At 41.8% G+C, this 14,197-nt stretch overlaps 1 protein-coding gene across 2 annotated transcripts in view; it reads left to right on the plus strand.

Annotated features, from left to right (window-relative positions):
- NOM1 (nucleolar protein with MIF4G domain 1) overlaps positions 1-12,668 on the plus strand; it is a 30,639-nt gene extending 17,971 nt beyond the window's left edge. Inside the window, exons 9-11 of one of the 2 annotated variants that reach the window (XM_050942235.1) lie at positions 7,322-7,453; positions 10,633-10,742; positions 11,990-12,668. In XM_050942235.1, coding sequence (XP_050798192.1) covers positions 7,322-7,453; positions 10,633-10,742; positions 11,990-12,167 — 420 coding nt within the window. In that variant the 3' untranslated portion in view covers positions 12,168-12,668. The remainder of the gene's footprint in view (positions 1-7,321; positions 7,454-10,632; positions 10,743-11,989) is intronic. The other variant, XM_050942236.1, reaches the window with a different exon arrangement.
- Positions 12,669-14,197: the final 1,529 nt, after the last annotated feature.

A 14,197-nucleotide genomic window follows, 5' to 3' on the forward strand; every position in this document is an offset into this window, starting at 1 on the left:
GGTTTGGGCTTGCCTCCCCCTCGTCCTCAGCAAGGTCCTTCCTTAGGAATTCTCTTTTGTGGGATATGTGTAGATCCCCAGGCTTCAAAACTTGCCGGGAACCCTCCCAAGTGATTGATGGCCATTTGTGCTGTACCCACTGCCTCAGGGATACACATGTACCATCTAAGTGCAAAATTTGCACTAGCTTCAAGAGCTGCTCGAAGAAACACAGAGGAAAAAGCTCCAGCTCCTTATGATGGAGTGCTCCGTTCGTCCTGCAGCAGATCTGGGCTCAGAACGCCTCACCACACACACGCGCACATGCCTCTGAATCACCACAGTGCCCTATCAGCTTCCTTGGTTTGCTCGTTCTCAGGACCGTAAAGCAGAGATCTACAGGTGAATCTGAAAAATCTTCCTCCAAGATGAGTGCCAGGTCTCCTCAGAAAGATCACTCAGAAAGGTTTACCATGCCGGAGACCCTCCACTCTGCAAAAGTGTCTGCAGAGGTCTCAATACTGAGGTATTCTCTATGCCTAAGTCTTTGTCCGCTTCCGTTGTACCAAAGCTTTGGTCCCACTGAAACTTGGGTGAGAGACTACCAAATCTATGCACTCTACTAAGAAGGCAGTGCACTCTTCATCTTTCACCACCTCACTGGCACCTAGATCATCAGCTGAGCAAGTACCAGAACAGTAAATACAATCCTCAGTACCTTACACCTCTGACTGGGTCTCACCAGGTCTCAATATAACCTCACTTGGTACTGCAAGAGTTCAGGTTCACAAAGAATCTGCTCATTTCCGAGAAGCATGAGTCTCCTCTGTTGAGTTTGAGACTCTCAGTACCACAACCAGTATGATCTGTGGTACCCCACCTTTTGCCAGTACCAATGTGTTCTGAAAGATGGCCAGTTACTTCTTTGTAGATTTCAAAGCCCGAAGGGACCATTCTGATCATCTAGTCTTATCTCTTGTATAACACAGGCCAGAGAATATCCCCAAAATAATTTCTAGAGCATCTTTTAGGAAAAAATCCTATCTTGATTTAAAAATGGTCAATGATGGAGAATCCACCACAACCAAGTTGTTCCAATAATTAATTACTCTCACTGTTAAAGTTACACCTTGTGTCCAGTCTGAATTTGTCTAGTTTTAGCTTCCAGCAATTGGATCGTATTATATCTTTCTCTGTTTGATTTAAGAACCCATTTTATTTGTTCCCCATGTAGACACTTATAGACTGTAATCAAGTCATCCCTTAATCTTCTCTTTAAGCTTAAACTCCTGAAACTCGCTAACCATCTGACTGTGTTGACTATCTGGAACCTGCACCGTTGAGGGACTTTTCCAGGCTTCTACCATCAAAGCCTGCCAAACATCCCACCCTGCATGCCCCCTCCATTCCTGCATGATCCTCCCAGTGGACATACTGAGATCCTTGGCAGCTTACCAGCAAGAGTTTTCTGAAGTGCTCAGTGCTCATGTAGATCATCCTTTGACAACATTCTCCAACTCCTTCTGTTCCTCCACAGCAATCTTTAAGGCAGGAGGATACATTCAAGGACCAGGAAAGTAGATCAGATGAGGAGGCTAAGCCACAGTCTAATATTACTTCTTCCTCTCCAGATGAAGCTGTCATCCACCTCACCGTTTCATATTGATGATTTCAAAGTTTCAAGATCTGATGAAGAATGTGACAGACACCCTTCAGATCCAGTTAGAAGAAGAGCAGGAGAGACAACACCAATTACTTGACATTGTGCACACACCATCATCAGCATGGGCTGTCCTTCCTATAAATGAAAGACTATTAAGAGTCTGCCAAGTCCATTTGGCAGACTCCTACTACTGCCCTCCCTTCCACCCCCTGCAAAAAGACCAGATAAAAAGTATTATGTCCCAACTAGGGGCTCAAAGGTGTTTGTTTTCCCACCCCACACCAAATTCTGCATCCATCACTAGAGTAAATGAGCATCATAGGCAACATCATTGAAAGCCTACATCCCTTGACAAGCACTTGGATCTTTTGGGGGTCAAGAGTTACTCTTCTGTGACCCTACAGTTCCCAACTGCTAACTATCAGGAGATTCTGAAAAAATACAATCACATTAATTATATGAAGTTTAGCTCTTTTATTGAACATCTACCGCAAAAGCACAAAGAACCATTTCAAGCCATCATTGCAGAAGGGCAGCCCTTGGCTGGAACAACCCCGCAGATCTCTTAGGATTCAGCTGATAGGGCAGCTCATTCCATTGCTACAACAGTAGTCATGTACAGGATGTGACAAAGTGAGGCATTTTTGTAATACTATTAAGATTATGATTATCAGTTTCCCTCTATACTTTGCATTGTTACCTAGTGGTTGCAGAAGAGTTAAATCTACTCTTGGGGCAGAGCAAGAGACATGAGGTGTTTGTGTTCTCTAACTGTCTGGGGTGGAATGCGTGGGTTGTTAAAAGGACTGGCTGAAACTGACCCATATCTAAGGGGTTTCCTCTACAGGTCTGTTTAAAAGCTGAGACATGTCACGGATCCACAGGATCTGTTCTACAGGGCATCATGGCTTCACAGGGAAATCCTGAGGACTGAAGTCCAGAACACAGTAGAGGACCTCGCTTTTGGTGGTCTAAAGTTATTCAGTGACACTACGGATGATTTGCTGCATGCCTTGAAGGACTCCAGAGTGATCCTTCATTTGCTGGGCATATATATGCCTGCAAATAAAAAGAGGTTTAGTCAATCTCAGATGGCGCAAAGATCATGCCCTTCCCAATTCTCCATTTTCACAGACCACCAGAGCCACCTAGAAAAAAACCCACATTTCAAAAGGATAATTTTCAACTGCTACAGCAACTTTGATTAGCAGCTGACGATGGCCAAATGTTTCTTTTGACTTCTCAGTTGAGAGCCATGAACAATCCTCTCATCCAGACCTGCTGCTGCACCATCTTACTTTACTCAATTTTTTACCTTTTGGTGATCCTCTCTCCCATTTTCACACCTCGTGGATGCAGATTATCTTCAACAGATGGGCCTTGGAGGTTATAATTTTGATGTACTCCATTTAACACAAGAGGGCTTTATTCCAAATACTTGTTGGTTCTCAAAAAAGAAGGGTGGATGGAGACCAATTCTAGATCTGTGGATGCTGAATACCTTTGTCAAGGTACAGAAATTCAAGATACTGACATTGTTCTTTCTCTAGATCTACTACTTTACAACCCTTGACCTTCAGGATGTGTATTTTCATATCACAGTACATCCTTCTCACAAGAAATTTCTATTCTTCTTGGTGGGGCAGGACCATTACCAATATTGCATCCTTCCTTTTGAGTTAGCCACTGTTCCCAGAATGTTCACAGAAGTTGTGGCAGTTGCATAACTTCATCAGGGGAAGTTAATTGTTTTCCTTTACCTCAATGACTGGCTCCTCCGGGACATTCTTACACTAGTGTCTAATTAGCAGTGGTCAGTCTCAACCTCCAGCTGAGTGAGATTCATGTTGTCATCCCTCATGTTGTCCTATCTGCACAAAGGATAGAGTTTATATGGGCCATTCTAGATGCCACCACAGCCAGAGGTTATCTGCCAGAGGTTTCTTGCACTGTCACGACGGATTGCACAAGTTCAGATCAGTCCTCAGGTCACTGCCAGATCATGCCTGCAACTTCTCAGGCATATGGCAGAGGGTACCCTTTCTCATGCTTCATGCTCAACTGCACCTGCATTGCTTCCAAGCCTGGTTCAGGTCAGTTTATACACCCAACAGGGACAGTCTAAACAAACTGCTCTTTATCTGTCATATTCTGATTTCTCTCCAATGGTGAAAAACTTCAGACAAAGCATATTCCCTGGAGTCCCCTTCAACCACCCTCCACCCACTCACATTTTAGTTTCTGACATGTCCTGAAGATGAGCTCCCCATTTGAGGAGGGACTATAATTTCCAGGGCAGATGGTCTGTCCAAGAATCCACCTTACACATCAATGTTCTGGAACAGAGCTGTCAGACATGCCTGTCTCCACTTCCTATCTGTGATTCAAGGACAATCATTTCACATAACGACAGAAAATAAGGCCAGTATGTATTATATTAATTGACAGGGAGTAGCAAGAGCCCTTTCCCTCTCTGCAGAGGCCGTGACAGGTGCATAGCCCATGATATCTTGATCTCGCCAGTCTACCTATCCAGTCTCCAAAACACCATAGCCAACAACTTCAGCAAGCGCTTTGCTCAAAATCATGAGTGAGAACTAAACAAATCTGTACTCAAACAATTTTTAACCTGGAGCTATCCAAAAGCAGATCTTTTTGTCACCACAGCTGATTAGAAATGCACATATTTCTGTTTAAGGGGAGGCTTGGGTTGCCACCATTCTCTGGTGGAATGCTTTTCTCATCTCCTGGACAAAGAATCGCCTATACACATTTTCCCCACACTCGCTGATCCACAGGGTCCTAACCTAAACAAAGTCAAGCAGGACAAAGCCACGGTCATCTTGATTGCACCAACCTGGCAAATCTTTCCTTTTGACTGGCCATCAATCTTCCACTGACACCCAGTCTTCTCACACAGGACTCTGGGAATGTCCTTAGCTCAATCTGAATACATTTCAACTCAGTGCCTAGCACCTGATGATTCTCAGTGCTAGAACAGTCTTGCTCCACAGCAGTTCAGGAGGTTCTGCTGAATGGTAGAAAAGGTTCTACCAGAAAGACTTACCTTCAGAAATGGAAAAGGTTTTACCACTAGCATACTCACCATAGTTTGTCTCCTATTGACTCGCCCATCTCCGAGGTGTTAGAATGCTTGCTTACTTCGAAGAAAACACAGTTCTGTTAAAGTTCACCAAGCTGCCATCACAGCATTCTATTCTCCAGTAAAAGGTTTCTAAGTGTTTGCTTCCCTTGTAACGTTGATATATATAAAGGATCTATAAAACCTCTTCTCTAATGTTAGACACCTTATTCCCACTTGGGACTTTTAATTTAGTTCTCAGAGCTTTGAAGAAGCCACCCTTTTAACTGTTAACTTGTTCACTTATGAGCCTATCCATGAAAACTGCATTCCTAGTGGCTATTACCACTGCCTGAGGTGCAGAACTGGACGCTTTAATGGCTAACTCTCCTTATACTGTCTTCTTCAAAGATAAAGATTTTCTCGTCAGCCACATCCAGCTTTTTTATCCACGGATACTTCAGATTTTCATATCAATCTACAGTAATTCCTCACGTAACGTTGTAGTTATGTTCCTGAAAAATGCAACTTTAAGCTAAACGATGTTAAGCGAATCCAATTACCTCATAAGAATTAATGTAAATGGGGGGGGGTTGGGTTCCCGGGACATTTTTTTTCACCAGACAAAAGATATATACATATACAGTATAACTTTTAAACAATTTTAAACAAACAGTTTAATATTGTACACAGCAATGAATGATTGTGAAGTTTGGTTGAGGTGGTGGAGTAGGAGGATGAAATATTTCCCAGGGAATGCCTTGCTGCTAAATGATGAACTAGTACTCGGCTGAACCCTCAAGGGTTAATAGGTTGTTAATGTAGCCTCACATTCTACAAGGCAGCGTGGACTGAGGCAGGAGTGAGGAAACACAATAGATGCAGGGCAGTAGCTGCAAACACTTCCCTGCAAAAACTGAACATGATGATGAGCCCACGCTATCAAGCTGGAGCGCACCACTTTCTCCTTCTGACAGCACATGCATGGCTGCACAGCTGCTGACTTTCCAAAGTTCTGAGGGGTGCATGCATGAGTGAGAGGGAGAAAAAGATGTGCATTGCCCCTTTAAGTATGCTGACGCACTTCAAGTATGTTGCCCTTTTAAGCAGATCAGCCAGTTCAGACAGAAAGTAACAGCTTCCAGCAAGCTCCCTCCTTTCTGTCCCTGAGCTCTGTCCCCCTCTTCCGCTTTATGGAGAAGGGGGTATGGGGCGGGAGGGAAGCAGGGGGACATCCTGATATCAGCACCCCTCTCCTCCCATCTGCCAGCAAGCAGGAATCTCCTGGGAGCAGCTCCAAGGTAGAGGGCAGGGCAGGAGCAACAGGGCAGTTGAGGAGAGACAGCTGAACTGCAGCTGAGCAGCTGCCGAGCCACATACCTTGCAGGGGATTTAGGGGAGCTGATGGTGGGAGGGGCTGCCGACCCCCCCTAGTTCTGATCCCCACAAGGAGGGGCTGCTCTTCCAGAGAATTTTGCAAGCAGTGAACAAAGCAGGCAGTTGCCAAACGACGTTATAAGGGAGCATTGTGCAACTTTAAACGAGCTTGTTCCCTAATAGCAGCCTAGCAACGAAACAACATTAACTGGAACAACGTTAAGTGAGGAGTAACTGTATTATTTATCTCTTGGTATTCTACCTCAAGCCTCATCAGTCAAAACGGGAAGCTGTCCTTCATAACTTAGCTATCAGGAGAACATTGACTTATTATCAGGACAGGACTAGACCTTTGTGACCTCCCTGAGACTGGTTGTTTTTATGGTGGACAGAACTAAAGGTGACTATCCAAAGGCTTTCTAAGTAGTTTTCTGGTTGCATACTCTCCTGTTTTGTGGCTAATGTACCCTGCCCCTTCCATGAGATCATACTGTGTCTATGGCCCTGCTAAAGTATGTCTGTTAATGGAAAAAAGCAAGGCTAATACATGGGCTTTGATTCACACTTTCTCCAGACACTAAACCTTCCTGAGCTCCCTTTGGCTCTGCAGTCCTACATACAGCCTTCAGCTAAGTTCTGACGCCCCCTCTTCCTTTAGGGGGTACTGCTAAAGGGTCATCTCACAAAGAGCACCTGTAGGGACACTACTCAAAGAAGAGCGAGAGGTTACTTCCTTGTACAATAACTGGAGTTCTTCAAGATGTTTGCCCCTGTCAGTGCTCCACAACCCACCCTCCATCTGATCTTCTTGGGGCTTTGAGATGCAGAAGGAATTGAGGGCAGTTCGCCCATGCAGGCCTATATATCCTTGGTATGCCGTATGAGAATGCAAAGGGTGCATGTGCAAACTGAAAGGGCGTTGCTGCCGAAAATCTCCAATGGAAGGCAAGTGCGCACCCCCAGTAGAGGACCCAGAAGGATACACGTCTCAAAGTACTCCAGTTACTATACAAGGTAAGTAACATCTCTTTCATTTTGGCTTCCAATGCATGCAAATGATCAAACAACCTTATTAAATAAGCTTAATAATGTGTTTTGTACTTAGTAGCTGAATGGAAAAGGTGCCAAGGTAGCTTTTAGAGCCTGTTGTGATATTACATAATATTATTTTAATTGGACTTCAATTTTTATTTTGTATTTGTTTTTGTTCTGACACCTAGATGACATTCCAGTTCAGTATATGGGACAAAATCCGAGATTTGGGAAATCTGTCAACCACTACTTTCTCCAACCTGGTTTCTCTGTTGGCCCACTTGCTAAAGACAAAATCACTCTCCCTATCAGTCCTCAAGGTCAGCATAGTCTCTATTAAAGTATTTGTGCACTTCCACCTCATTTGTTAGTTTTATGGTAAATGTGTGCATGTTCCTTGTTATCTAATCTCTATTGGAGCTGCTTATTTAGTTTTGAAACAAATTATTCCGCACTTCCTAGCTAAGGTACTGCCCCAAATGTAGGGATCTGATTTAGTTTCATACAAGTGGTTCTAATGGCCAGACAGATTAGATTAATTTACTTTTTATTTATTTATTTTTAAAAGAACTGTGGCCCAGTGGTTAAGGTGGTAGTCTGGGACTTGCAACACCCAGGTTCAATTCCCTGACCTGCCACAGATTTCCTGTGTAACCCTGGACAAGTCACTTAATCTCTCTATCCTATAGTTTCCATCTGTATAATGTGGATAGTATCACTTCCATGCCTCACAGAGGTGTTGTGAGATTAAGGTAATTTAAAAAGACTGTGAGGCGCTCCGATACCCAGGTAATGGAAGTCACAGAACTACTTAAGATGGCTGTCTGGAAGATAAACAGAATTTGGGCTATTGCAGACAACAGTAAATTATTAATTGTTCCTTTTTAAAAGAGAATTTGAGTTTAAAGAAATACACTTTTCCCCTCCCAACCTCATCCTGTCTTTACTGGTGGAATTTCACCCTTTTTCATATATTGGATGTCCTGGTGGAGTTGCTGGCTATTCCCTACCAGACAGACACATGCTCCTTATAGCTGCTGAAAGCCAGCAGTGAAGTTTGAGGCCATTACTGATAAGGATTGTTACTGCTTTCCTTTTGGGAGGGCAAGATGCCAAACCTTTGAAACAGTGGTTAAGACCTTGCTCAAAAAAACATCACCTGATACTAATGACCTTGATTATTACTTCCTTATCTCGAACCTTCCTGTTTTGAGGAAGGCTGTGGGTGGAACCTGGGTTCCACTGATTTCGTCAGCCTGGCCTACCCATAGCTTTTGTAGTGGTGTGACTGTCAGCTGGGGGCCGGGGGGTGATAATTTTTCTGAAAGCTATACCAGTACAACCCCTAGCATGGTTGCAGTTTTACTGGTATAAAGGTGCCTTAAACTGGTATAACGTAGTGCACGTCTTCACTATCAGCGTTAGTAGTCGCGGCATAAAAAAACCACCTCCAGAAGGGGAATAGCTGTCAGTGCTGGGAGTGCTGGTGCACTGTCTGTACTGGCACACTGCAGCACTTGGGGGTGTTTTTTTCACTTCCCTTACAGGAACAAGCTCTACTGAAAAAAGCAGCTTTTATACTGGTATAACAGCATATATACTAAGGGAGTTGTATCACTTTAACTGTACCAGTATAGGTAAAGAAGTCCAACTTCTCTGTAGACGAGCCCTAAGATCCTAACTCATTCAGTCTGAAGTCTGGGTATGGTATAGCCACTGCATTAATATTCTTAATATGGACAGAAGTGTGGTGCTGTGATGAGTTGGGTCACAGAGACCCCCTTGGGACTGACACCTGATGTGCTGAGACTACCTCTGAATCCATTTTCCCTGCCAGCTTGGGACTTCAGAACTGTGCCTTGTTGAGCCAGACACGCTAGCCTGCTGCAAACACAGACCCAGGTCTGAACCACATCCCCAAAAAGCTGTAGACTTAACTGAAAACAGCTTAAGAAATGCTCCTGTCTCCAGCAGCCAGATACCCAGTTCCCAATGGGATCCAAACCCCAAATAAATCTGTTTTACTTTGTATAAAGCTTATACAGGGTAAACTCATAACTTGTCCGCCCTCTATAACAGTGATAGAGAGATATGCACAGCTGTTTGCTCCCCCAGGTATTAATTACTTACTCTGGGTCAATTAATAAACAAAAGTGATTTTATTAAATATTAAAAGTACGATTTAAGTGATTCCAAGTAATAACAGATAGAACAAAGTAATTTACCAAGCAAAATAAAACAAAACACACAAATCTAAGCCTAATACATTAAAAAACTGATTAGAGATACAATCTCACCCTCAGAGATGTTCCAATAAGCTTTTTTCACAGACTAGGCTCCTTTCTAGTCTGAGCCCAATCCTTTCCCCGGTACAGTTCTTGTTAGCTCCAGCTCAGGTGGTAGCTAGGGGATTTCTCATTACTGCAGCCCCCTGTGTTCTATTCCACCCCCTTATATACCTTTGCACAAAGCATGAATTTTTTCGTCTCTCTGGGTCCCCATTTCTCCTTCTAAATGGAAAAGCACCAGGTTTAATATGGATTCCAGTACCAGCTGACATTCTTCCAGGCCTGACTCACAGGAAGGCTTGCAAGTAAACAGAGCCATCTACAGTCAGTTGTCCTGGTTAATGGGAGCCGTCAAGATTCTAAACCGCCATTAATGGCCCACACTTTGCATAATAACAATAGGACCTCAGAGTTATATTTCATATTTCTAGTTTCAGATACAAGAATGATACATTTATACAAATAGGATGAACACACTCAGTAGATTATAAGCTTTGTAATGATACCTTACGAGAGACCTTTTGCATCAAGCATATTCCAGTTACATTATATTCATACTCATTAGCATATTTTCATAAAATCACATGGGAGTGCAACATCACAGGTGCCTATGCTGATTTTTAGTGCATCTGCCAGCAGCCTTTGGGAGCACTCAGATATTGCAGTGATGAGTATTGTAATGTCTGTAAATAAATATATTGTTTAAAAATACTATTGTGCATTAAGTGTGTTTTGGATTCACCTTTGGGTCCACTCTGTCTTAAATACTTTGAAGTTACCTATCTCCTGGGTATCTGGTTGCCTTAATATATCGGGTAGAAGTGACCAGGTTGGTCTTCAGTGGCTTCATTCCTTCCTGCGAGGTTTTAGAAGGCAGTGTTGGACGATTGCTCATGCAATGAGCGTGCACACTCATGCCAGATTCCACAAGATTCTGTTTTGTTGCCGCTCTTGTTCAATAGCTATGTGAGGTCAGTAGGTGTTTTGGATTGAACTACCATGATTATTCTTAGCTTTTCATCTCTAAACTCTCAAATTATGCAAGGCATTTTTTTTTTAATTTATGATTTGCTTTATTTTTTTATCTCTGGTCCTGGATGCCACTGCAATGAGCATAATCATAAGTTACTGAATGAGACATATTAAAGCATCCTAAGTATGTTAATTAGGTCTTCAGTGTTAAGTCTAACATTTGCTGTCTTGTTAACTAGGTAGTTGAATTCAGTGAACTAGATAAACCCAAAGTCCACTTCTTGCGGCAAGTGCTATCTATACTATTAATAAAAACAGACTTAGAAGAACTTACCACCATTTTTGGAAGGTAAGCGATCGTTGATCTTCCCAGAGAACATTTGGTGAGCGGTGATTGGACACACAAGGGATTTGCTTATTGTATTTATTTTGATTATCCATTGCTTACCCCAAGCCCTTGACACCTCACTTCTTACAAGGCAAGCTTCCTTGTGAAAAGTCTATCTCTTCTTATGTGTTTGTACAGCACCTGGCACAATGCTGCCCTTGTTTTAATTGTGGTCTGTAGGTGCTACTGCAGTATAAATATATTATAGAATTTTACACACAACGTTAATACAAATTTTGAAATACTCAATACATCAACTATTGCTGTCAGGCAAGAACAATAAAACTGTTAATGCACTAAGCTGACATACCAGCCGCCCCAAAAATCTTTACCCTATGTGTGGAACTAGATTTCAGTTACATCGCAGAGTTATTCTTGCTACGACATGTCCCTGTTGCAGAAGCAAAGAATGGAATTAATCGGGAAAGTTAACACTCTCTAGCATTGCAGCATTTTATCTAGAAATCTCTATTCTTCATATTAATGGGGCCTGAGTTATTAACTGAACACCTTTTAGAGGTAATCAGAGGAAATGTCTTAATCGCACTGAAGTGGCTAAAATTTAGACCTGATTCTTCCACTTGTATACCCACAATGGACGGCTGTGTATAAGCGACCATGACATTAGTTTGGTTACAGTCAAAATGCTTTTAAGATCTCATCCACTCTACATATTGGAACAGTGCTGAATAAGGGTCACAGGTAATCTGGTCTCCTGACATGTTGTGTATTTGTACTGCAGTCATGGCCTTAGTGTGTAAGCTGTTCCAGGAAGGAACTTTGCTTTTTGAGTTTGTTTCTAAAGAGCCATGGAAATGGTGCCATATAAATATTTAATAATGGAAGAGATAATAGTGTATATTCTGTGGAATTAGATCGGCCAAAAATACTAAAGTAGTAAAAGATAATGTTTACATTTGTAGAACTACACATAAAGTGGAAAGTCTGTATTGCCATGTACTGTCTTTCAAATTTTATTCCATCCGTTAAAATGTATGGGAGGTTTGCCACACGTTGCTTACATTTTTGACTATGCCCTAACTAATATTTTAAGTCAAGTCTCTTAAAAAATAGGTTGCATGTGAAGTATGTTCAACTGCTTGCCAAACCACTGGAGGCCTGCGCTTGTTAATAAGAGAATTTATAACATTGTTCAGTTGGAAAGTAGGAAACGAATTATTTCTGATTTGTGTGTCGGTCTTTTTCAGGTTAACTGACAACCCAAAATTAGGAATGTTGCGTGAAGGTTTGAAGCTTTTCCTTTCCCACTTTTTCCTGAAGAACGTACAAGCACGCGAAAGCGCTGAAGAAGCCAGCTTACTAAAAGAAAGAGTTGAACTAGTAAGCGAGACTTTGCAAGCCAGAGAATCCAGATTAAAACTATAGTTTTATTTTCAAATAAGCTTGCATGGAAAATAAGGACTTCATGAAACCACAAAGCAGACCTTGACAATGTTTTTCACAGACTAAAGACTTGAGATGCTGAGCAGGATTGTAATGCTGCAGAGGACCCCCTATTTTGAGGTGATGTAGGATTGTACACTCCTAAAAAATGGTTTCAAGTTTGGGGGGAAATAGAAACATAAAATACTGAAGGAAAAAAGTATTTATCTTTATACATTGTTGTTCAGTGCCTTAAAAACTATTGTCTTCCCCATACACCTACATTCTGTATACTTCATGTTGCCTGCTATCATCAGGCAAGATAGCTGAGTTTCCTTTAAAGTTTAGTTTATACCACTTATCAGTCAGCAAGTGGTAGTGTTCAGCAACCCCAAGCTTCTAGGCTTCCTAATTCCTGCAAGGTCATGGAGTAAGATTGTGTTGATATTCAGACCTGTTCACTTTTTCACAGAATAAATAAAACTGAATTTTGTTTCTGTGCTATATTACGGTCTATGATTTTAATGTGAAAGCTTTTTAATAAAGTAATTGTATTTTATCTGTTGTAAAACAGGCCACTAGAGGGTGCAGTCTTTGGGGAGTAAGTCTTGTAACTACTCCTCAGTTTTAAATAAAATTGAATCATAGAATTATAGAAGACTAGGGTTGAAAGAGATGTATTAACTCTATGATTTGGTTACCTGCATCTCTGGTAGGAAAAGATCTTTTGATGTTTCCATTATAAACCTTGGTGAACTGACTGAAGACCTAACTTATTCGGTTATATTGGGTTCAAATATCACAGCATAATTTATGCTAATACTTTAACATAATTGCCTAGTTCAATTTTATTGTGCTTTATGGTGCTTGTTTTGCTGCCTTCTAGTTTAAAATTTTGCCAGCTGTTTACTATTTGAGATATAATGAAACTTTTAAATTCAGATTATACTATTAATAGAGAGCAAGCAATAGCCATCAGTTCAGTATCAGGCTTTCAAACTATCTTCCAAAAGAGACTACTTCAGTTGATACCTACTCTGCTATCCATCCAGCTGTTTGAAGGTCCCTCTGATTTTCTTTGCATAACAGCTCATCTCTTGTGGACTGGGTGAAGTCTGTTATTTATATTATATGTTGTTTGTTTGCAGTGTTGTAGCCATGTTTGTCCCAGGATATTAGGGAGACAAGGTGGTGAGGTAATATATTTTAATGGACCAATTTATGTTGTTCCAATAAAGCTTTCAAGCTGCATGGAGCCCTTCTTCAGGTCAGAGAAAGGTGCTCACAACTAAATACACAGTAGAACAGACCAGGACCCACCAACTCAGTGTCATCAGACCCTGCCATAACAGATGCAAAACCAACAGACATATCTCCACTGCTAATGATCAATACCACACCCCCTCTCCAATACACCCTGTAATATCCATGGGTCCCACACATCCCTGTCACAGCATGTAGTGTACCTTATCCAGTGCATTAAATGCTCCAATGACAAGTATGTGGGCGAAACCAGACAATCACTATGCTCTCAAATGAACTCACAGAAAAATAAGACAAAAACATCCTACCACTTGTTGGTGAACACTTTTCACAAAACGATCACTCTGTATCTGACCTCTCAGTCCTTCTTGTCAAAGGAAATCTGCACAAACCCTTCAAAAGATGAGCCTAGGAGCTTAAATTAATAAATTTGCTAGACACTAAAAATCATGATCTTAATAAAGACACTGAATTTATGGTTTATTACAACAATCTGTAACCCACTAACTCCCCTTTTTTTGTCCTATCACTGCAGAGGTGTTAACTGGCCACTTCACCTTGACTGATCTCTCACAATATGTATTAATTATTGATGATAAAAAGACGATTACTCACCTTTGTAACTGTTGTTCTTCGAGATGTGTTGCTCATATCCATTCCAGTTAGGTGTGCGCGCCGTGCGTGCACGTTCGTCGGAAAACTTTTTTTACCCTAGCAACTCCAGTGGGCCGGCAGGTCGCCCCCTAGAGTGGCGCCGCCATGGCGCTCGA

The sequence above is a fragment of the Gopherus flavomarginatus genome, chromosome 2, assembly GCF_025201925.1.
Source record: "Gopherus flavomarginatus isolate rGopFla2 chromosome 2, rGopFla2.mat.asm, whole genome shotgun sequence".
In the NCBI taxonomy this organism is placed as follows: domain Eukaryota; kingdom Metazoa; phylum Chordata; order Testudines; family Testudinidae; genus Gopherus; species Gopherus flavomarginatus.